The sequence below is a fragment of the Argopecten irradians genome, chromosome 1 (assembly GCF_041381155.1).
Source record: "Argopecten irradians isolate NY chromosome 1, Ai_NY, whole genome shotgun sequence".
Classification (NCBI taxonomy): Eukaryota; Metazoa; Mollusca; class Bivalvia; order Pectinida; family Pectinidae; genus Argopecten; species Argopecten irradians.
Genome location: NC_091134.1, coordinates 71,666,899 through 71,693,932, shown reverse-complemented (window position 1 = coordinate 71,693,932; position 27,034 = coordinate 71,666,899). Strand labels below are relative to the sequence as shown.

At 34.8% G+C, this 27,034-nt stretch overlaps 1 protein-coding gene across 1 annotated transcript in view; it reads left to right on the top strand.

Annotated features, from left to right (window-relative positions):
• LOC138307433 (ras-related and estrogen-regulated growth inhibitor-like) overlaps positions 1-24,128 on the top strand; it is a 37,250-nt gene extending 13,122 nt beyond the window's left edge. Inside the window, exons 3-5 of the mRNA XM_069248185.1 lie at positions 19,617-19,690; positions 22,525-23,160; positions 23,461-24,128. Of these exons, the coding sequence (XP_069104286.1) occupies positions 19,617-19,690; positions 22,525-22,962 (512 nt within the window). The 3' untranslated portion in view covers positions 22,963-23,160; positions 23,461-24,128. The remainder of the gene's footprint in view (positions 1-19,616; positions 19,691-22,524; positions 23,161-23,460) is intronic.
• The last annotated feature ends 2,906 nt before the right edge of the window (positions 24,129-27,034 follow it).

Genomic DNA, 27,034 nt, shown 5'->3' with positions numbered 1-27,034 from the left:
CGGTGTATGAGGTTTATTTTAATCACGATGAAACAAAGTGAAGAACTGAAACAAACAGAAAGAAGAATTACTCTTTCTGATAGACAGAACACATAACAAACAACACTATGCTATAATGCAATAAATGTTACTCGAAACGATATGACCTTAATTTGACATGATTTACTTTAATATGTCGACTGTATATTTCCTATTCATAGTAAATATGAGTGATCGATAACATAACATACAATAGGAATGAAATTACATTTAGTCTAAACGATTATAAACTCTGTAAACTTACATTTTTGGACCACCCAAACTAATGGTGCGAGGCCCTCCAATGGCGTATCTTGCGAAAAGAGCGAAACAAACGGGGATAACTCTAATGTAACTATAAAGTTTTAAAGCGGCGATGTACCGAATCTATGACACATAATATAATACGAAATAATTGTATAATGTAACTATTTGTTACAGAACACTTAGACACATCAGTAACGGTGATATCTGTACAACAATATACTTAGACACATCAGTAATGGTGATATCTGTACAAAGATATACTTAGACATATCTGTAACGGTGATATCTGTACAATAATATATTAGACATATCTGTAACGGTGATATCTGTACAATAATATATTAGACATATCTTTAACGGTGATATCTGTACAACAATAAACTTAGACACATCAGTAACGTTGATATCTGTATAAAATGAACTTAGATATATCAGTAACGGTGATATCTGTACAACAATATACTTATACACATCAGTAACGATGATATATGTACAACAATATACTAAGACACTTCAGTAATGGTGATATTTGAACAACAATATACTTAGATACATTAGTAACGGTGATATCAAAACAACAATATACTTATACAAATCAGTAATGGTGATATCAGTACAACAATATACTTAGACATATCAGTAATTGTGATATATGTACAACAATATACTTAGACACGTCAGTACTGGTGATAGATGTACAACAATATACTTAGACACATCAGTAACGGGGATATCTGTACAATAATATATTAGACATATCTTTAACGGTGATATCTGTACAACAATAAACTTAGACACATCAGTAACGGTGATATATATACAACATTATACTTAGACACATCAGTAATGGTAATATCTGTACAACAATATACTTAGACACATCAGTAACGGTAATATCAGTACAACAATATACTTAGACACATCAGTTACGGTGATATTTGTACAACAATATACTTAGACGCATCAGTAACGGTGATATTAGTACAACAATATACTTATACACATCAGTAACGGTAATATCAGTACAACAATATACTTAGACACATCAGTTACGGTGATATTTGTACAACAATATACTTAGACGCATCAGTAACGGTGATATTAGTACAACAATATACTTAGACACATCAGTAACGGTGATATCTATACAACAATATACTTAGACATATCAGTAACGGTGATATATGTACAACATTATACTTAGACATATCAGTAACGGTGATATCTGTACAACAATATACTTAGACACATCAGAAACGGTAATATTAGTACAACAATATACTATGACACATCAGTAACGGTGATATCTGTACAACAATATACTTAGACACATCAGTAACGGTGATATTAGTACAACAATATACTTATACACATCAGTAACGGTGATATCTATACAACAATATACTTAGACATATCAGTAACGGTGATATATGTACAACATTATACTTAGACACATCAGTAACGTTGATATATATACAACAATATACTTAAACACATCAGTAACGGTGATATCTGTACAACAATATACTTAAACACATCAGTAACGGTGATATATCTGTACAACAATTTACTATGACACATCAGTAACGGTGATATCTGTACAACAATATACTTAAACACATCAGTAACGGTGATATATATACAACAATATACTTAAACACATCAGTAACGGTGATATCTGTACAACAATATACTTAAACACATCAGTAACGGTGACATCTGTACAACAATTTACTATGACACATCAGTAACGGTGATATCTGTACAACAATATACTTAAACACATCAGTAACGGTGATATCTGTACAACAATTTACTATGACACATCAGTAACGGTGATATATGTACAACAATATACTTAGACATATCAGTAATGGTGATATCTGTACGACAATATACTTAGACACATAAGTAACGATGATGTCTGTACAACAATATACTTAGACACATCAGTAACGGGGATATCTGTACAACAATATACTTATACAAATCAGTAACGGTGATATCAGTACAACAATATATTTAGACACATCAGTAACGGTGATATATATACAACAACATACTTAGACACATCAGTAATGGTAATATCTGTACAACAATATACTTAGACACATCAGTAACGGTAATATCAGTACAACAATATACTTAGACACATCAGTTACGGTGATATTTGTACAACAATATACTTAGACGCATCAGTAACGGTGATATTAGTACAACAATATACTTATACACATCAGTAACGGTAATATCAGTACAACAATATACTTAGACACATCAGTTACGATGATATTTGTACAACAACTTAGACATATCAGTAACGGTGATATAATCAAAATATACTTAACACATCAGTAACGGTGATATAGTACAACAATATACTTAGACACATCAGTAACGGTGATATTGTACAACAATTTACTATGACACATCAGTTAACGGTGATATCTGTACAACAATATACTTAACACATCAGTAACGGTGATATATATACAACAATATACTTAACACATCAGTAACGGTGATATCTGTACAACAATATACTTAACACATCAGTAACGGTGAATCTGTACAACAATTACTTAGACACATCAGTAACGGTGATATCTGTACAACAATATACTTAAACACATCAGTAACGGTGATATCTGTACAACAATATACTAGACACATCAGTAACGGTGATATATGTACAACAATATACTTAGACACATCAGTAACGGTGATATCTGTACACAATATACTTAGACACATAAGTAACGAATTTTACAACAATATACTTAGACACATCAGTAACGGTGATATCTGTACAACAAATACTAACTCATAACTGATATTACAAATTATTAGACACATCAGTAACGGTGATATATATACAACAATATATCTTAGACACATCAGTAACGGTGATATTGTACAACAATATACTTAGACACATCAGTAACGGTATATCGTACAACAATATACTTAGACACATCAGTAACGGTGATATTGTACAACAATATACTTAGACACATCAGTAACGGTGATATAAAATATACTTAACTATACGTATTACAACAATATACTTAGACACATCAGTAACGGTGATATTAGTACAACAATATACTTAGACACATCAGTAACGGTGTACAACAATATACTTAGACACATCAGTAACGGTGATATTTACAACAATATACTTAGACACATCAGTAACGGTGATATTATACAACAATATACTTAGACACATCAGTAACGGTGATATTGTACAACAATATACTTAGACACATCAGTACGGTGATATTAGTACAACAATATACTTAGACACATCAGTAACGGTGATATTATACAACAATATACTTAGACACATCAGTAACGGTGATATTAGTACAACAATATACTTAGACACATCAGTAACGGTGATATCTGTACAACAATATACTTAGACACATCAGTAACGGTGATATATATACAACAATATACTTAGACACATCAGTAACGGTGATATCTGTACAACAATATACTTAGACACATCAGTAACGGTGATATATGTACAACAATATACTTAGACACATCAGTAACGGTGATATCTAGTACAACAATATATACTTAGACACATCAGTAACGGTGATATATATACAACAATATACTTAGACACATCAGTAACGGTGATATCTATAACAAATATACTTAGACACATCAGTAACGGTGATATATATACAACAATATACTTAGACACATCAGTAACGGTGATATCTTACAACAATATACTTAGACACATCAGTAACGGTGATATATACAACAATATACTTAACACATCAGTAACGGTGATATTATACAACAATATACTTAGACACATCAGTAACGGTGATATATATACAACAATATACTTAGACACATCAGTAACGGTGATATATATACAACAATATACTTAGACACATCAGTAACGGTGATATATATACAACAATATACTTAGACACATCAGTAACGGTGATATCTATACAACAATATACTTAGAACACATCAGTAACGGTGATATCTGTACAACAATATACTTAGACACATCAGTAACGGTGATATCTATACAACAATATACTTAGACACATCAGTAACGGTGATATTATACAACAATATACTTAGACACATCAGTAACGGTGATATCAGTACAACAATATACTTAGACACATCAGTAACGGTGATATATGTACAACAATATACTTAGACACATCAGTAACGGTGATATCTGTACAACAATATACTTAGACACATCAGTAACGGTGATATCTGTACAACAATATACTTAGACACATCAGTAACGGTGATATATGTACAACAATATACTTATACACATCAGTAACGGTGATATCTGTACAACAATATACTTAGACACATCAGTAACGGTGATATTAGTACAACAATATACTTAGACACATCAGTAACGGTGATATATGTACAACAATATACTTAGACACATCAGTAACGGTGATATATGTACAACAATATACTTAGACACATCAGTAACGGTAATATTAGTACAACAATATACTTAGACACATCATAACGGTGATATATGTACAACAATATACTTAGACACATCAGTAACGGTGATATATGTACAACAATATACTTAGACACATCAGTAACGGTGATATATGTACAACAATATACTTAGACACATCAGTAACGGTAATATTAGTACAACAATATACTTAGACACATCAGTAACGGTGATATATGTACAACAATATACTTAGACACATCAGTAACGGTGATATCTGTACAACAATATACTTAGACACATCAGTAACGGTGATATTAGTACAACAATATACTTAGACACATCAGTAACGGTGATATCTGTACAACAATATACTTAGACACATCAGTAATGGTGATATATGTACACAATATACTTATACACATCAGTAATGGCGATATCTGTACAACAATATACTTAGACGCATCAGTAATGGTGATATCTATACAACAATATACTTAGACATATCAGTAACGGTGATATCTGTATTACAATGTACTTAGACACATCAATAACGGTGATATATATACAACAATATACTTAGACACATCAGTAATGTGATATCTGTACAACAATATACTTATACACATCAGTAACGGTGATATCTGTACAACAATATACTTAGACACATCAGCAACGGTGATATCTGTACAACAATATACTTAGATACATCAGTAACGGTGATATCTGTACAACAATATACTTATACAAATCAGTAACGGTGATATCTGTACAACAATATACTTAGACGCATCAGTAATGGTGATATCTATACAACAATATACTTAGATACATCAGTAACGGTGATATCTGTACAACAATATACTTATACAAATCAGTAACGGTGATATCAGTACAACAATATACTTAGACACATCAATAACGGTGATATATATACAACAATAACATCCACACTAAACAAGAGACAATGCCTGGTGTTAGTTATTAAAATGAATCATGGACATGACTTATAACCAGTGAAATAATAGTTATCAAAGGCAATGATAATAAGGTAGATAATCTGTTATAGAAATTATAAATACATTCTGTATTTAAAAAAATAAATTTCGAAAAAAAAAACAACAATAGAACGGCCGCTGTGAAGTAAAATGCCTATAAAAGTGATAAAAATCAAAAAGGAAAAAATATCTTAAGAATACGATGTTAAATATTGTGCACACATACACACACACACACATATATAAAGCGTCATAGTGCCTATGCATTTTATTTATTACCAAATACTGTCCCAGTTCCCGACTGGTAGCAGAACACAGCGAAAGACAAGTATTTATCCTAGGTGTGTTGTTAGAGAAAACAGTGTTTTATTTGATAAGTCGAAAGCACAGTCTCTCAGATATCTTAGATTCTAACTTAAACATGTATACTAGAAGTAATGAAGATTGTATTAACTCCGTGTCGGTCGATGGATTAGTAGTATTTGATGTCGGTTACATATCACAAGGTTATTTCAGAACGACCACAGCTGAAACAGAAAAAGTCCAGATCGACTAATAATATAACATCTCGTGACATAGTTTCGGTCCTTAGCTTTGATGAAGAACTAAATGATTGAAGATGTAGTGTATGATTTTAAAAGTTATAATGTTTTTTTGTCATTTTATATTATACACATAATCACTTAAACTGTTTATTATATCGACATTTGGATGAACATCCCATCAAGTTTCACTTCACTCACACTCATTACTGAGTGATAATGTCTTTATATCACTAGTGATTTATATCACTAGTGATATTGTTTAACCCGTTATTTACACGGGAAAAGGCGCGATTTTAACTCATACCGAAAAAAATTGTAATTTCGGAATTCCCTATCTAGCTTTCAGTCAATTATCTCTCAATGTTTCTCAGATAAATTTAGAGGGCGTTTGCTTTGGAGGTAATTTATTTTTGCGATTTTGAACTATTTTAATAGAGCTTATATTTTTCATTCTCTCATAAATTCATAAATATTAATTTGTCCACCATCAGAACATTGATGTATAGTCATTGCCGTTGGGTGAACTTTACGTAAAATACCACCTATATGGATAAGGTCACAGCAGCTGACCTCAGAGTGACCTTAAACAGAATGTTACGACTAGCCACTAAAGGATTAGTTTCCCTTTTAAGTTACTTGTATCAGACATACCGGTAATCAATTAAATTGGTTTTAAAGACGATATCAATTCTAGTATCACTAAAATGTTATCCACACGTTTGAAGGGGAAAGATTTAACAATCCTATCTGAACTCCGAATAGGTCTAAAAGGATTTAGACGAAATAGCAATAGGACAGCATTGAATCGTATCGTATCGGCATGTTTAACTGTAAAGCATTAGCACTGATTACAGATACAAGGACTAACATCGCTCATTCTGTCCGTCCACCTTCTTATTTGTGATTGTGACTAAATGCGGTAGTATATATCAGTTATTGGTACACTCAGTGATATGTAAAAAGTTTTGCAGTTTTTCTAAAATCTCTGATCTTAATTCTCCGATTTTTGAAGTAATAAATCATGTTGAACATTGAACATTTCCATCGACCTATTACGAGCTATACAGACTTGTAAAATACAGTCATACGTCATTAGCATTCCTTGTAAAGGTTTTCCATCCTCGTTACGGTTTTTGGCAAACTATTATGTAACTCTTTAATTTCCATGGTAATGAACTTATATCGTAGGGGACTTTTTTGCCCTTACTGCTATTGTTCTGTGAAATAAGAGCAATGTTTATTCCAGACTGCTCTCACACAGGCTGTTGATATCGGTGTAACAAATGTAAAATGTCATACAAAGGAATGAACACCAGAATACCGCCTGAGGAAAGTGAACCCATTGGCCCTGTTATTTACCGACAGAAGTACCCACTCTGCGGGGGTAACTCTCAGTTGATATTTCGGCGTTGGATTAAGTTTGGATATGATAGGTAGCACCACTAGTGATACAAAGAGATCTATAGGCTTAGTCTGTCATCCAATGTCATCGATGATAAATTAATTTTTGGACGAGGAAGTGCTAAACATCCCTAATTCTTGCACAAGTTTAAACAGAAAAAATACGTGAAAGTAAAGATAGTATTTAATAAAGAATACAAGGGCCAAAGTTTATATTCTTCAATTATTCAATTATTCATCGCAAAAATGTTACCTGCCTAATTCATGTCGCCATGTTCTGAGGTGTTAGAAGCGATAATGTTTTTGATAAATAACGGAGATTGATTTTGCCCTAAGAGATTTCTTTGCTGGGGAAATATTACATTTTATATCCAGATCCTTTAATGCCATCTTCACTTTGTTACAACTATGTCAGTAGGTCGAGTGACTTAGCTGAACAAATAGCAATATTGATTAGACATTTAAATAACCCGGTAGATGAGCAGTGTTGTTCAAGTAAAACACCCGACGTCTTACAGTGACGCCATGGATGTGTACATATGTATTGCTGCAAACGTGTTTTGTGTTCAATAACAGGATATGGGTTAGATGGACCAGGATTAGACAAAGATTGAATATCTTTAGCGTATCACTTTAAAAGGAGAACTATAATTCTTGTAATCTAAATTAAATTCCACTTAATGTAAAGACATTATGAAAGTGAGAAAGCACAATCCAGGAGTATTATACGTCTGATTTCCATTTCAGAAATGACAAGTTGCCATAAGGATTTTAGAATCTAAAAGATAATGAGCAACTCCTGTAGCAATTTGTATTTTACTAAAAATATGAGCTTATAATGACAAAATCGTCTGTTACAATTCATGTAACATGTACAATACACATAAGCTGAATGTTGTCCCCCATGTAAAACACATAAGCCGAATGCTGTCCCCCATGTAAAACACATAAGCTGAATGCTGTCTCCCATGTAAAACACATAAGTTGAATGTTGTCCCCCATGTAAAACACATAAGTTGAATGTTGTCCCCCATGTAAAACACATAAGCTGAATGTTGTCCCCCATGTAAAACACATAAGCTGAATGTTGTCCCCCATGTAAAACACATAAGCTGAATGTTGTCCCCCATGTAAAACACATAAGCTGAATGTTGTCCCCCATGTAAAACACATAAGCCGAATGCTGTCCCCCATGTAAAACACATAAGCTGAATGTTGTCCCCCATGTAAAACACATAAGCTGAATGTTGTCCCCCATGTAAAACACATAAGCTGAATGTTGTCCCCCATGTAAAACACATAAGCCGAATGCTGTCCCCCATGTAAAACACATAAGCTGAATGTTGTCCCCCATGTAAAACACATAAGCTGAATGTTGTCCCCCATGTAAAACACATAAGCTGAATGTTGTCCCCCATGTAAAACACATAAGCTGAATGTTGTCCCCCATGTAAAACACATAAGTTGAATGTTGTCCCCCATGTAAAACACATAAGCTGAATGCTGTCCCCCATGTAAAACACATAAGCTGAATGTTGTCCCCCATGTAAAACACATATGCTGAATGCTGTCCCCCATGTAAAACACATAAGCTGAATGTTGTCCCCCATGTAAAACACATAAGCTGAATGTTGTCCCCCATGTAAAACACATAAGCTGAATGTTGTCCCCCATGTAAAACACATAAGCTGAATGTTGTCCCCCATGTAAAACACATAAGCTGAATGTTGTCCCCATGTAAAACACATAAGCTGAATGTTGTCCCCCATTAAACACATAAGCTGAATGTTGTCCCCCATGTAAAACACATAAGCTGAATGTTGTCCCCCATGTAAAACACATAAGCTGAATGTTGTCCCCCATGTAAAACACATATGCTGAATGCTGTCCCCCATGTAAAACACATAAGCTGAATGTTGTCCCCCATGTAAAACACATAAGCTGAATGTTGTCCCCATGTAAAACACATAAGCTGAATGTTGTCCCCCATGTAAAACACATAAGCTGAATGTTGTCCCCCATGTAAAACACATAAGCTGAATGTTGTCCCCCATGTAAAACACATAAGCTGAATGTTGTCCCCCATGTAAAACACATAAGCTGAATGCTGTCTCCCATGTAAAACACATAAGTTGAATGTTGTCCAGCTTACACTCCAATAGTGAGACATACAATCTTACAATTGATCAGGTTATTTTTGTTAAACTGCGCCAGAGTAGTAATTTGTTGGCTAGCCATATCAGCAGACACGGACCTTAAAAACTCAAATAAAGTTCCACACCGTGATGTATTATATATAACATGGTATATCATGTAAACGTATAGTCATATGGTATAATGCTTCCTCATACTTTGAGAGGACCTGTATTCAATGCTACACTAGGATACAGTGTAATGAAGTTGCACAAATTACTATATGTGTGGTTTCCTTACCTCATCTTGTAGGTTTATTACAGTGCGATTTCATTCTAGATTTTATTTAATCATTTCTTCCAATTGGAGTTTTCGTATGTATCGTATGGTCTTGAGTGATTTGTGAGCGGTTATCGGTTGAAATGTTAATTCTGACACATAGCAAATAAACAAAACTGCATTCTAGTAAATAGTTTAAAGAATTGTATATATGAGCTTTCACCACCGCTTGGAATTTTGCCGACGTTGTCGAATTAGTTTAATGTTTAAAAGAATGTACTCTTTTACCAAATCCTTCATAATATTTAACAGGTCCATTTTATCGTGTTATAACCGGCGAGACTATAGAGGAGCTATTTAACGCTTGATAAACGTACACAGATAGAGGTGTTAGCGGCAACGCGTGGGTTTACTGATGCGTGACCTGGCCGGCTTCTGCTGCTGGGATGGAAGTCATGGATCATCGCTTCCTGATCCACGTCCCCATACTCCAACAGCGTGCTTATCACCGCTACAGGAAGCACGTGCTTCAAAGTTCATCCTCAACTTGAATCTCGCTCTGGAATGCTTTTCATTGGATTAATCCTACCTATCATCTTGAGATATTTATTTCCTATTCCTTTTCAGCCTCACAGCATTAAAGTCACTATACAAGTTGACTTTGTCTGATATGCTGATGATTAGACTATTTCTATAACTTTAGGTAATACATGTTTCTCCAAACGACCCATGCAAATATTTATCATAAACAGACGAGCTACAGATAGGTGTGAATGTTTTCCTATCGTGCATATTCCAATTATGGCGTAATAATTGAGAAGAAAAAATAACAAAGCTGTTGGCATTTCTGTACAGATTTGTACACATCCTGTAATATGTTGTATGTACATAGACCTAGTAACGGCGGATATTGTAATAAAACTTTTCTCGGGTGCGATTAAATTTCACATAGTTGTAATAGAAAAAAATAAAATCAGCATAAAACAAAAGTCGCCAAACATTGAAAGGTGAAACAAGTCCTAATGCAAATAAATTTACAGAGGCAAAAGGGTCGTTATAATTACCCGTCTGTTGTCAACAGATCAAATATAAAACGTTTTGACTTGGACAACGTTATGCCAGCTTTCACATGATGGTCTTTCAAAATTATAACATTTTGATTATGGACAGTCTGATAGGCAGATCGGAAATAAAGTTTCTTCGAAACAAGAATAAATAATTAATCTCTATGTGGATTAAATTCCCTTGGTGATATTTCTTTAAACCCTTACAGGTACAGTGTTTACTATATGTGAATTATATGTTGTTGACATATTCGAGCAAATTACAGTAATGACAATAGCAACATTAATAAGCCAGAAATGTTATATAGACATCATCATCTAAAAAGGAAAGTTTTGTCATTCCGTAGATTTAATTATCAATCCTTTTTGTTTATACACAATATTTGTTGAATTCGGCGAAACCCACAGAATGTGTCAGCGCTGCCAAAATGGCGGCTTGTGGTACTTTTATTAGCTTAATGTTTTTATTAGCTTAATGTTTTATTGGCCAAGTGTTTTTCATCTCGACCAGGAGATAGAAAACTAAACATACCAGTGCGCCACGTGTAGGTGCATGCTGGGTATGTGTCGAGGAGTCTACAGGGAGGGGCCAAAGGTGAGGGTCGGAAGTGCGAGGGTGTAGATGGGGGAGATAACGGGATCAACAGGTGTGATGTGATTGATATTGATGGGCTTTTTATGACGGAATGGTTTATACAAAGTCGTATCATGACATAGCTTGCTCAGAATGTCAGGGAGCGATTCGGCGTTAAAAGTCAGTAAATACTTCAGAAACATTAATCTGAATTGTTTTTTCGTTCATTAATGGTGTGTTTCGATAAAATTTAAGAAAACTCAATACCCATGATGAAGTATATTGAAGTTACTCTATTTTTATTCCGTAAATTAGAACCATGAAATACGAATCAGGTGAATAGAGAATAATAGAATTTAAAATTGTTCTCATAATGCATTGATTCAATTATCTCCTCGTGGGTATATTTCAATTTTCGTTTCATTTCATCTGACAACAATTTCCTGGTAATTTGATATATTAACTTTGATTGCTGTCTATACCAGTCCAATTTATGTTTCCTTTAATATCTATCTGTGATATATAAGGAGACGTGATATTTAGATGATCAAATAGAAAGTGTCATACAGCAATGTATCACCTTGATAATAGAGATAAATCACTTGTGACCGTGTCCATCGATCTTGTTATTTCCACGAAATGATTTGTTGGCGAAAACACCAAAGAAAAATTACCCTCATTTCACTTTCAGAACTGTTTGACCATTTCGAGTTTGGCATTGTACCCACTGCAACACTTTGTTCAGTTATACCTTAGTTAAGGGTCTACATTATGTCGGCATTGTTCCGTCACTTACAAAGATTGATAATATCTGACTAGCAATTCGTCAGCCACCTCCACATTGTACTATTCGCGCTACGTATTCTACATCCGTCATATTCCTTCTCTATAAATACATCACCTACATCACTAATCTAAATCTACAACCTGTTCCGCTCGCAGAATCTGGATTCTCTATTTGCTACATACCAATGTGCTCAGCTCATAAACCATGTCAATCTCTAATGTAATAACACTCGGCATCCACTGTCTTTGTATTAATATTTACACACATCATCTCTCATCTAAATCTACATCCGGTGAGAGAGCACCCATTTTCAATGATAGTCCACAATATCGTTTTATGTCCATCTATGCTGTATAATCTATCGCTAGTTTTCAAAGCGATGCTTGCATTTTTGGGTGATTCATTCCATTTATGCGTATCTTTTTGATCCGAAGACAAACTATCTGTGACGAATGTCAGAATATTATGATCTTTTGCATTCAAAGAACAGTATACCTAATTCCTGTTACAAAAACAAAATACTCTCAATTCGGGCATTGACATCATTTTGGGGAATTAAGGGGTGTTTCGGTATCTTCCTATAAATGGGACACCGCCCGAGACAGTTATCAACAGCGATCTAGCCTTAAATTGAGTGGTTATCTTTTTTCTTTGATAAAGATGGACTGATAATAATACACTTATCTCCCCCTGCCGAGATGGTACTCCCTTGTCGACGAAAAGATAACAACTCAATTAAGTAAAGAAGGAGTTTATTCGCCATATGCTTAACCTCTCCCCACTTCACTAGACATGATTGCTGAATTGAGAGTGGTATATATGTTAATGAAGGTATGATAAACAGCCAGCCCTGGGCTAGAGCAGAAACATGCTGAGGGTGCATGTCATGTTTCGATTACAGACTTATATATAATTACAGTATAATTCTTAACATATAAATATCTAACGGTTATACGGCAAGTGGAGATGATTTGCGGATTCTGTTGCAGACTGCATAGTGGGTGGGTAGGATTGTAGTTGGGGAGGAGGATGCGGTGACGGAAGGGGGTAGGAATCAGTTTGAATATACCTATCTATTTCAATGTTTAGAAAGCTCGGTTGTATTAAACAAACAACACGCGGGCTCCACGTCTAATCAACAGGAGGAGTGAACATTATATCCTTAACTCATGGGGAGACCTCGTGCACGACCTGTGCCATTTTATGACAGTGTATGCTTGCCATCCGTGGATAGGATTTATATATCGTATAATCACAGCATGCTTCACTTTATCTATAAAATATTGTGTAAAAGACCTTAAGAAAAAAACCTTGAAACACTCCTATAGTTAAAATATCACAGAGTTTGCTTGAGGGTTTTATAGCTGCGATATCTAAAACACCATACGTAAACCCTATCCGTATTGTGTTTAAGTATATAACATAAAGTTATGATGAAAATCCAAATCTTGAGAACGTTTTATGTGATTAACTCTGACTTAACGTGTCAATCCATCCTGTTCGTAAACTATCGCGGTTGTTAATAGAAAATTAAACAGTTTGTTCACTCCATGACGATATCTGAAATGCATGTAAAAGTTTGTCAGCGCTAAATGATTTGAAAACTTAAAAAATTGAGAACTGTGACAATTAAATGATTGACAAATTTAAGTTTGTTGAACGATAAAATACAAAATCGCTTTTTTCAAATAAAAGCAGTTTTATATACAATTTCAGAGCGATGAAAAACATAAGCAAAAGAGATGAAAAATGTCTTTACAAACATTGGTTTTTAGTTCTTTTTACCATGTTTTCTTTCAGTTTCTTCATTGTTTTTATTTTAATTTTAATGGCGAGTTCAAGTTTTCCTACACGATAGTACCATGACATTTATCTGTATTGCGATGTATGAAATGATCATTGAATTGTCTGATTATAAAAGTACAATCCATGACAAATCCCCATCCAAATATAATATTTAGTTATATTGATACTGCAATCGGGTATATTATTGTGAAATGCAGACTACGCTGTTTGTAGAATGGTACAAGAGAAAGCAAATGTTATCTTTCATTAAAGGGGCATTGTTTACAAACTTTGCCCTAGTTGATGTTGTTAACTGTAGCCAGCTGTCGGTATAGGTCAGCGTGTCTCCCTCATATGACAGTAACCGAAGCAACAACACCAGTTCCTGTAACTCATAATGATCTAGATTTGCAGATTGTATCTTCTCTGTCGATCTTTACCTTAACAGACAGAGTTACGGTAACCTTAACATGGCTTTTAACACCGTCTATATAACGAGCATGTATTGGTGACTGGTGAACAAACTGTCCACCGAAAGGGACGTTAATCCGGGTCAATTGCGAGACACATCGTGCACGTCAAAGATCTTCAGATGGTATCCGAAAAGAGAAGGGTTATTTCCAGCCGCCACAGCGAAAGATTTTATTTGGTGAATATGTAGTTTTTACATGCAAAGCCATGATTTCAAGAAAACTTTTATCACTAAGATAAATGAAAATTAACAACAAACATTGAAAAAAACTATTTAGAAAAAAAAATGGAAATACGTCAACGACAGCCTAACCAATGAACCTCGTCTTTGTTTGTCCACGGTATAAAAGCTCCACACGACCGCCCACTAAGACAAACAGTTGTGGAGCCAATATATAAAATACGCGGCGTTCTGCTTCTTTTCGGATGATAATATAAATCACTTGCACCTTTCACAATTTGTTTTAAAATTGAAACAATTACAGGTTTTGCTCTTTTGTCGGATAGACAACTTTACTACTTTAAACATTTATGTGTACTTTAACGAACTCTAATTATAAATTCTAGAACCCAATGTCCAACCAAGTTATGAAATTATGCGTAGATTGCCCACTCAACATTCATGTGCTTCATCCAAATGCTTCATGATCATTATAGTCCAAGACAGTAGGATTAACATCAATTAATAAGCCTACTCAAAAATTATTTTATAATATGCCACATTTAATCCAGACACCAAAAACGCATTTAGAACGATTATGAAGTGAACCTCATTTTAATTTGTATCAGAAATGACTAGTTCGATAGCTCTGCGTTAGTCAAATGTCGTGACATCTTTGGTTTATCATTATGAATGGTGTGTCCAAACTAAGGATTTGGCCTTCTTTATCCAAGGTTTTCCAGGGTGAATTACAAAGGCAAATTGTGTATCTTTTGTAAGTGTGTATTAGCAGGTCTAAACCTTTATCCTGGACCAGAGCATGTCTCCGGTAGTCGTACGTAACTATAGTGTCACTTTATATTGAATATCTAATGTGTTTTAGCAGGTTTGAACCTTTATCCTCAATATCGGACGTATGTCCCATTAATGAATATACGCCCTCATATTCTGGGGCAATATCAAAAGCATGCTACAAGTACCTCAGATTTAGTTTTCTGAACCATTCGTATGTCATTCCATTTCCTTTATGTAACAAACTTCCCTTTCGGTATTTTTTTTTCGTTTTCTTTCTGATTTTCCGTCTATCAGCGATTTGAAGGTTAGGGTTCCAGTAAGATGTAGCTAATTGGTTATTAAATTTACAACATACACGAAAATACCATTAAACCCTTACCAGCATCCTGACTTGATGAGGAGGTATAAGCCGAGCGGTGAAAACACCCCGACCTGACATATTCTAGTCGATAACAACTGTCAGCCGCCATATAACGCTCCTCGGCTCTCTCATTTCTACTCATTCACTGATAATTCTGACGCTCATCAGCGTCGAAGCTTCCGATCGCTGTCCGTCAAACTAGACAGCAGAAACAGTTGGCAGTACTTCAACATGCCAATTTTACTTTCTAAGTTTACATCAATAACCTGTACACACAATCTGCCCCCGAATAACACTTGACCCATATTCGTTATCATATCTGATATTTTAGTGTGCATGCTTGGATGAAAGGTAACACTGAATAAAGATATAACTGCAATCGCGAAGAACTTATTACTCTTTACTAAACATCGTTTTAACAGAACACATAGCCGGTATACATATATCAAAGACGTCAAAAGTTTAAAATGAAAATAATTACGAAAACAAAGCGTATTTCATACCCTAATCTTATATAATATACCTTCTTATCACATAATCCGCCTGATATCCAATGTTTTCGCCCGTGTAATATTTTTGCATATGCCACTAGTGTAATATGACCTGGAACGATTTTCATTGGCTGAAAATTCATTGTCACGTCCGACAGAAACAATAAAATGACGTCAGGAAAAATGACGTGACGTCAGGATTACGAGGACTGTGGAGCAAAATGGCGGTCTCTGCTGGATTTTCAAAATACATTTTGACGTTAAATTCTTAGCTTTGTAGGTATTTGTAGATATTTGATAAAAAAAAGTATCTTAAATTTGTGTTCATTTCATACGAGATTTTGTGAAACTCTTCTCAAGTTTTAATTTTTGCTCGCCAATGCTTGCTAAGATAAAAACTTTTAGACTCGTTTCCTAAAATCTCATATTCATGACATGAACACTCATGTAAGATCCTATATTTCAAAAGCTCTTTTCATCGATGGAGAACAAAATATAAGTGTATAAAATAAAACAATGTAAATATTGTGCCCGTAAGTTTGTTGGGTGTTTGGAACAGTAATTATTAAGTATGACAACAGATAATATATCTAGTCATTGTGATATCTGAGGATTCCTTTCTACATATGTTGTTTTGCTTTCCCTTTATTTACAGTCATTGGGATATCTGAGGAGTCCTTTCTACATATGTTGTTTTGCTTTCCCTTTATTTACAGTCATTGGGATATCTGAGGAGTCCTTTCTACATATGTGGTGTTGCTTTCCCTTTATCTACAGTCATTGTGATATCTGAGGAGTCCTTTCTACATATGTTGTTTTGCTTTCCCTTTATTTACAGTCATTGGGATATCTGAGGAGTCCTTTCTACATATGTTGTTTTGCTTTCCCTTTATTTACAGTCATTGGGATATCTGAGGAGTCCTTTCTACATATGTTGTGTTGCTTTCCCTTTATTTACAGTCATTGTGATATCTGAGCAGTCCTTTCTACATATGTTGTGTTGCTTTCCCTTTATCTATAGTCATTGTGATATCTGAGGAGTCCTTTCTACATATGTTGTGTTTGCTTTCCCTTTATCTATAGTCATTGTGATATCTGAGGAGTCCTTTCTACATATGTTGTGTTGCTTTCCCTTTATTTACAGTCATTGTGATATCTGAGCAGTCCTTTCTACATATGTTGTGTTGCTTTCCCTTTATCTATAGTCATTGTGATATCTGAGGAGTCCTTTCTACATATGTTGTGTTGCTTTCCCTTTATTTATAGTCATTGTGATATCTGAGGAGTCCTTTCTACATATGTTGTGTTGCTTTCCCTTTATCTATAGTCATTGTGATATCTGATCAGTCCTTTCTACATATGTTGTGTTGCTTTCCCTTTATCTATAGTCATTGTGATATCTGAGAAGTCCTTTCTACATATGTTGTGTTGCTTTCCCTTTATCTATAGTCATTGTGATATCTGAGGAGTCCTTTCTACATATGTTGTGTTGCTTTCCCTTTATCTATAGTCATTGTGATATCTGAGGAGTCCTTTCTACATATGTTGTGTTGCTTTCCCTTTATCTATAGTCATTGTGATATCTGAGGAGTCCTTTCTACATATGTTATGTTGCTTTCCCTTTATCTATAGTCATTGTGATATCTGAGCAGTCCTTTCTACATATGTTGTGTTGCTTTCCCTTTATCTACAGTCATTGTGATATCTGAGGAGTCATTTCTACATATGTTGTGTTGCTTTCCCTTTATCTATAGTCATTGTGATATCTGAGGAGTCCTTTCTACATATGTTGTGTTGCTTTCCCTGTATCTATTTTCATTGTGATATTTGAGCAGTCCTTTCTACATATGTTGTGTTGCTTTCCCTTTATTTACAGTCATTGTGATATCTGAGCAGTCATTTCTACATATGTTGTGTTGCTTTCCCTTTATCTATAGTCATTGTGATATCTGAGGAGTCCTTTCTACATATGTTGTGTTGCTTTCCCTTTATCTATTTTCATTGTGATATTTGAGCAGTCCTTTCTACATATGTTGTGTTGCTTTCCCTTTATTTATAGTCATTGTGATATCTGAGCAGTCATTTCTACATTTATGGTGTTGCTTTCCCTTAATAAAATCATTATAGACATTTTTTTGTGGAAATAATTGTGTAATATATGACATTCTTGAACATGTTAGATTCCACAGGTGTTGAAAATATTGGATACCTGATACTAGTCACCATTAACACTTTGATAAAACTTAGTGCCAAAGTAATTTGTCAGGAAGCTAATTACAAAAACGGCTCTCTAGTTCAATAAAATTGCCTTTTCACGATTGTTTGATTTATCTAACATTTTAAATGTTGGAGAAAGAACGAAAGCAATAATAGTATTTACGAAATGAAGAATATAAAAAATTCAAACAAATATCAAGGAGTGGAAACAACGATATCTGGACTACAAGTTATTTCGGTAGACGATCATCAAACATTTGGATATAGAAGCTGTCAGAGGTCTTAATGTTGGATGGACGATAAACATACACTAGGTCGCCCATCAAAGCATAGCTAAATTTAATCTAAATCCATTGTCTCAGACAGGGGAAAACGTGCTTAAAGAGACAAATAATTTCCACTTCAAACATATAATGTACGATCTGTATCCTACAGGTCTGGTTCGAGACAAACACGTCTACATGTGTTTTTTCGCTATTGTATGATTTCTAAATGAGGTATAAAAATAATCGACCAATCAGAAATCAGATTTGGTATTAATACAAAGAAAGTCAAATAGTTCTCAATATAGAAAACAATTCGTTAAAAGGATTTGTTTGATGTCCAGATTAGATCTCGCTCTTCCACTTTTTCGTTTTATTTTCAACGTTTCAATGGGTTGAGTTTGAGTAGTTTCCATCTTGAAAGTAACACTATTTGCAAGTTTAATATTGCAAGTTTCCCCTGTTTTACTAATGCTGTTATGAGCATCCGTTGATATTCTAATGATGAATTATATATTGTGTTTCAGAGAGTATCTATAAATATCGGACCAACTTTGATGACGATGAAGTAAAGATGGAGATTCTGGACACAGCCGGCCAGGTACGTTACTAATAGGTTGATAACATACATTGTACTAGAGGTACGTTACTAGTAGGTTGATAACATACATTGTACTAGAGGTACGTTACTAGTAGGTTGATAACATACATTGCACTAGAGGTACGTTACCAGTAGGTTGATAACATACATTGTACTAGAGGTACGTTACTAGTAGGTTGATAACATACATTGTACTAGAGGTACGTTACTAGTAGGTTGATAACATACATTGTACTAGAGGTACGTTACTAGTAGGTTGATAACATACATTGCACTAGAGGTACGTTACTAGTAGGTTGATAACATACATTGTACTAGAGGTACGTTACTAGTAGGTTGATAACATACATTGTACTAGAGGTACGTTACTAGTAGGTTGATAACATACATTGCACTAGAGGTACGTTACTAGTAGGTTGATAACATACATTGTACTAGAGGTACGTTACTAGTAGGTTGATAACATACATTGCACTAGAGGTACGTTACCAGTAGGTTGATAACATACATTGTACTAGAGGTATGAACACCTCTTACAAAACATCTTTCGGGGGTCAGTTCTGGAATTACAATGGGTAGAAATATCCAAGCCATGATTAAGTTAGATCGACAAAATAGAAACTTTCTAATACAGTAAATTTCATCAAGATCGGTTATATAACGCTTCAGAACTGTAATGACTTGTATGTTCTTTTGAAAAGTTTGATTCAAACAAAACGTTTTATAGGTTTGACAAATGAAAACCTGAGTTGTCTTCAGTAGTTGTTTTTAACGTATTGTCAATCAATGCAACATATGATTTATGTGAATTTACCTGCAATTACAACCTGGATGGTCATACTTTGAAAAAATAATATTATCTTTGAAAAAATAATATTATCGATACCAGTTTAGCAGAATTGGTTAGCAGAGTATTTCATTGTTCGGATCGGCTGTACCCTGTCAGTAGACCGTCGAATGACAACTGACGTTCGCCCACGAACTTGTAGATTGCATTCTGGTCCTCATCAAGATAGACAGGAAGAGACATTCTGCGTACTTAATTAACAAGGTCAAAATCCTTACTCAAGATTCTCAGGAATTGACAAGGCTAGATGAGATATATAAATAACATATATGAGAATGAAAGGCGTATGAACCCGGATTATACTTGAGGGTAACTTTGGTTGTTTCGATGTTTAGTTTGGCGCTGACTGATATACTAATAAATAGAGGTTCCCCAACAAGTGACTGTTGTTTATCATGTTTATCAAACTCGAGTTAGTTAGTTTTCAAATTTTGAAAAGACACGAGCTTTAGCGAGTGTCTTTTGAAAAATTGAAAATTAACTAACGAGAGTTTAGATAAACATGATAAACAACAATCACGCGTTGGGGAACTTATTTATCCCATAACTTTAGCTCTATATTTATACCATGGTGACCATTTCCTCGTCTTCATTCAGGGAAACTTACAACCATACATTGTGTAGTGATATCTTTCCGCCATAAAATATAGTTCCTAACTAGAGAGCCAATATTCTATTGTTTGATACTTTGAATAAGCAACTACCTGTTAAACAGTAAATACAATGCTATTTAAAAGAAAATGCGCTATGAAAAGAAGCCCGAAGTTGAGAGCCAATCGGAATCAAGAGATCTTGGAATTGACCAATCAGAGGTGCCGTAGGTGTTTACACACTAGAGTGAGTAAACATAACGATAACCAACTGCTATGGAATTTATCACATAGTTTTTTCCATTGTTAAACATGCATAGCTATGGGATAAATACTCTATAGCCAGTGAAAGCAGTAACAAATTTAAATTATACAGAGCCCACATAGTCAAATTTAAAGTGTTAATGTTTAAAGGATTCACGAAAATAAATATTTACTAAAGAGTGATTATTATTTCATGTACATGTACTTCTAGTGATATTATTGAATGTCTTTTACTTATAACTTTTACTAACAAAGGGCCCTGTGGAAGATAAGCTTTACTTAACAGGTTTAAATATCCTCGGAAAATAAAGTATCTTGTTATTAGTATTACTAGGATAATAATGTGCTCCGCAAGAGCTAGCGTCCTTTACTGATGACTTCCTCCTCTTTGTGTAAGGATTTATTTAAAGTGAATAGTCGGGCAAAGAAAACCAGTCTAAATGCGTTCATTGGCCTTCCAAAAGTTCTCACATATTAATACGACGGTCAAGTTCTGTTTAGTTTCCCAGTTCTGACCATTAAAGTAAAGAAAAGTTGAAAGCATTGAAAGCGAGGCTGCGTGGGAATGTAACCACGGACATAGTGAGCCGGGAGGACGTTTTAGAATTTCCATACTTTAAATTAATTTCTTCGTACGCAGACAGATTTTGACGAGAGATTTTATTTTTCCATTTCATAAGAAGTTATACTGGATACATTCACACCATTTTTACCGACTTTACATATCCTTGCCCGACTGTTCACTTTAATTGTCTTACTTGTAGCCTGCTTTACAGCAACACGTGACTGTATCAGGGATGGGATCAATTACAGTCTACTTAGTCATTGTATTTGGGCCTCCCTTCTTTTAAAAGATGATTTTGAATGCCATTCTAACGTTCCTGGTTCATAACGAACGAGATATGCATGACAACCAAGAACAGAAAACAGTTTCAATCATACTCAAATGGCAGTTAACAAATTATGATATAAGATCTTCTGTTATATATACCATCAAATACAGAATTAGGTCACAGTTACCCATGGTAGATTCTGGACGCAGGTTCAATCTTCAGTCAGTATAGCATGGCTTACGTTATCAGATATTGAAGCATCATGTACTGAAAAATTAATTCCTGCTTTTATTTTAACAGATGGAAGAAGGCTGGAAGGACGGGTACGCCTTATGGGCTGACTGTTTTGTTTTTGTGTATTCTATCACGGACAAAGAGAGTTTTGATGAAGTTATCAACATTAAAAGACAAGTAGAGAATGTTCGTCATTCCACGGCCATCAGTGGCATCCTGGTGGGCAATAAATCGGACTTACTTCACGATCGCCAGGTTCCGGTCAATCATGGTATGGAGTTAGCGGACGAAATCGGGTGTAAATTTTACGAAGTGTCAGCCGCGGACTGGACACAAGTGTCCGTCATTACAGACATGTTCCAGGACTTATTCCGGGAGTGTAGACGTGCTAAAAACGCGCGCGAGGGACGGCAGAGGAAGGCGAGTTCGTCACTACGATTCAAACAAGCCATACAGAAAGTGATTTCCGGGAAAGCTCCAGCACGCCGAACATTGAGCGCGTGATTATGGTAGTGCGGGTATTTGTTATTTATGTGATATTCATCTGATTCCATGGATTATATTTAAATCAATCAAGTTGATAGCTTGGATATTAGATCTTTACAGTAGCCAGTATTACTTACCTAACATCGAAATCCAGTATGGTCAACGTCGTCTCCCAGTGTGACTTAGCCCGCCTTTGTTATGCTTCATATTCAATAGGTAAATATATATGTAGAAATATTCTGATTATTTTTTGATGTCTAGTTCATTTACGATGTGTTAAAGGATTAGTTGTATTTTACAAATGCGATTAAAGGAAGATGCGAAGGCTGCTCATGTGTATGTAATAAAGAAGTAGAGGTAAATGAGTAACATTATATCCAAACTATGGTGTAATATTATAAGTCACGGCTGCTTACTTTCAATGTTTGTAGCTCTAATTCAGTTGAAGATGATATGATATCGATTGATAGTAGTAGAAATATTTGCTATCGTGTGATACTGATGCTTATTTTTTAGGAGTCGCTGTTGTGATATTCTCTGTGGTACCGCCACGAATCCCCCGGACACGAAGTACTGCTTGTAACAGAGAACTACGGGTCTGCGCCACAATGTGATCCGTGTATTGTTCGAGTGTCATTACGCTTTCTCTATCCATTAAACGTCAAACACACTGTATGCCATTGTTGGTATGAAGAATGTGTAGACGAAAACCAATGTCACCAAGGCTTTCAAACAACGACGTTAGCGCTTGAAACATTTAAACTGTTGACATACATTTCCAGATCGAGTTTTGTGGAAAGTCAAATTTTAAGGAAATAAACGATGCAACACAGAACATAAAACAATTAAGAATGGCTCCTCCTCTGTGTCTCATTCATAACAAAAGTGAAAAGACGGGCTGTAATGGTGGCCAACCAAAACGTAATGGTGGCCAACCAAAACTCATTGGCGGATCATTCATCTTTAAAAAAAACCCACTATTTATCAGACAGATTTGCTGACTTGGCGATGACATTTGCTGGGAAGGTTTTAGACGACCGGTGAAAATGTGATAATTAATGCCAAGGAGTTGATGATTAAATTACATTATAAACTACCATTGTTTTCTTTTATGAACTACTTGAACGTATTGCTTTATCGATATTCCTACAAGAAGCAATGAATAAAACACGTTTCTATCGAAATTGAAATTGTCTTCTTCTATATTTTGACAACCATGATGATATAAGAATTAATTCATTCCAATGCACAATAAGTAATATTTATTTTAGCTAGGTTAATCTTTCGTTGATTATGATATATTCCAATTTCGTTGACATTTAAATTCGTGGAAGGAGATATTATATGGTATATATATAATATAACGATACAAAGAATAAGATCAAGGTGTAAAGCCCCTTGTTATCTTCACACACATTTAAGATATTCATTTCGCACTGACAAAGTCACCCCTACTGTGTATGTTTTACAAAAACTAATAATATTTTTACACTCCACACATTAGATAATGCAAAAGGTTGGTTGTAACAAAATTGCTCTTCATCTTTGAGCAATCACTATCACAGGTGCACAATATGTTCAATTTTACATAATTTGGTACTTCCAAGCATATCTTTATCGATTTTGAATGAGTCGTCCGAATTACGTGTCTATTGGAGTCTGTTGTATAAAATTTTCCAAAGACCACAATTTTTAGAGTAGTAAATTCAATCTCATTGATAATGTATGTCAGTGTGTCCTTGTGTACTCTGTGTTGTTTGTTTTAGACATCAGTTCGATATCAATAACAGTGTGGCAAGCTCTAAATGTGTTTATCTGTAGAAGGGAGTTTTTTGTAAACACATCATCAACGCACTCTTCATTCCTATATACAAACACTACACTCAAGTCAAGCTTTCTAAGAGCGTTGATAATCAGAGTTAGTGGAAGCTTGAAAACAACAATTACTTACCAAAGTAACACTCTTGAACTAACTAACTGTTTGGGGAGTCTATAATAAAGACATTTTTCATCAGTAACTACAAACAACTATTACCTTTGTCGATGCCTCCAAATGTTTGCCAAGACACTGGTGTTCATATTATCCCCATTGTAGCAGTGTCCTATCTCGTGTGACAAACCAAACACGTGTTTTGTCAGTCACTGGAAAGAATGTATCGTAAGTGTTTGGCTAGAAAGATAAATACAAGATATGTGTAGAATGGGGTTTGAAAACAATCCAAAAACTTGAAGAATGTGCATTTTTTCACCTTGGCAATAACAAAACGTTTGTAATAGTTTGGTCACGTACGTAACGTCCTGGTAACTGGTAGGGGCATTTAAAGGCACTACCCCATGTATGTGATATGTGTTTTGTGCTTTGGGAGACTGCAGTTTGTAAATGCTGTGTCTGTTTGTAATAGTGGAACTTGTGTCTATTTTATCGTTATATTTCACTGAATCACACTGTCCGTTCATATATACTGACAACGGAAAAGCCAGTCGTCCCACCCCCTTTATTCTGAGCGATAAGCAGGACCACAAACTTTCACTTTTACAGACTATGGTGTGTTTTGACCAGAGGACAGAAACTATAACCTTCCTTCACAACGTGAGGCGGTGTCAATGGAGTCAAAGAAAGAGTCAAAGATAAAAAAAAAATAAAATGATCCCTACATTAGTTTCTGGTCGAACACATGGAAAATTCCCTCGCCTGAAATTGACAAGAAATTGACCAGAATTTCAGGTGAAAGGAGTTTTGTTTTGATATGAAACTCAAATAAGAAAGATATTGCTGTGTACCAGCACTCAAAACGCAAGAAAAATATATTTTGCTACAGTGATATGACCCAATGCACAACAGAAAAGATCATCAAACCTTTTACAAAACACTAAAACAATCATAAATCTATGTGGACAATCTAATGCGGAAGCTTTGCCACTTCCGGTACTAAATACTAAACGTATACAAAATGTACATCAATTAGAAACCGAACATTTTATTGACGTTACCGAATTTGGTTCAGCGAACAAAATCATTCTTCAAGTGGATAACTTCGTGAGAACTTCTGACTAAAGCATAAAACTTGTACTATTATATATCCAGACGGTATTTATGAATGAGCCAGCATTACAAATATACGGATTGATATTCCTGTACCATCTGTACCGGTGATAGCACTGCAGAGGACAAAGTTATACCCAGTACACAAGGTAAATACATCACACGCTTATTTTAAAGTGTGTGATTTGACTCCATGCCAAAACAGACAAATCACATACATTTACATATATAAAAAAACTGTTGTATTTTGAGGGGGTTTTTACACTAGGAAAAAAAATCACGAACCGTTAAAAGACAATGGATATTTTATAGTCGCGTGCTACAACATATTTCAATATATATATGTCGTCCGGCAATAATTGAAGTGCTCAGAAAATAAGAAACTACTTAAAATAATAACATTTGACATGGAAATATCTTTTTTTTTAATCTAGCCTTTTATCAACCAATATAATTTATAGTAAGGCGTACAAAATTCTGACATCTCAGGATTATTCTAAACAGTAAAACTCAAGTATAGAAGCGCGTGAGCCTGTATCAAGGTCATAACCAGCGGAAATGTCCAATCAGGTTGAATCAGTGTTACATCACCATCCCGCCGTCTGGGTGTGCAGATTTTACCGTCTAGTAATGGTCCACACAAAGCTGGTCATAGTGTACTTTATATTGTCTCGACTGCTTTTATGTTTACTCCGAATCGAAGCAACTGAAAATGTCTGTCCTTAGTCCTGATAACACAACTGATCGTATTGCTGACTTTAGTACACTTTTCAATCGGATTGACATGATCTTCCCATTAAAATTTTACGTTGCCTGATCATGAGCTTTAGGCGGGGAAAAGTTGTTAGAAACCGAATTAGAACCAATGCTTCATTAGTATCCGTACATGATCTGAAGAAAACGGAATCTGGTCGTTCTGGAGTTAAGTAATCACAGTGTCACTTGTGAACATATTAAACGATTTATGAACCTAAACAAAACGTGTATGCTGGTTTTTTTTTGTGTGTTCGTGATTGCGTCCAAGGTGTATTAAAATCTGTCTTTCAT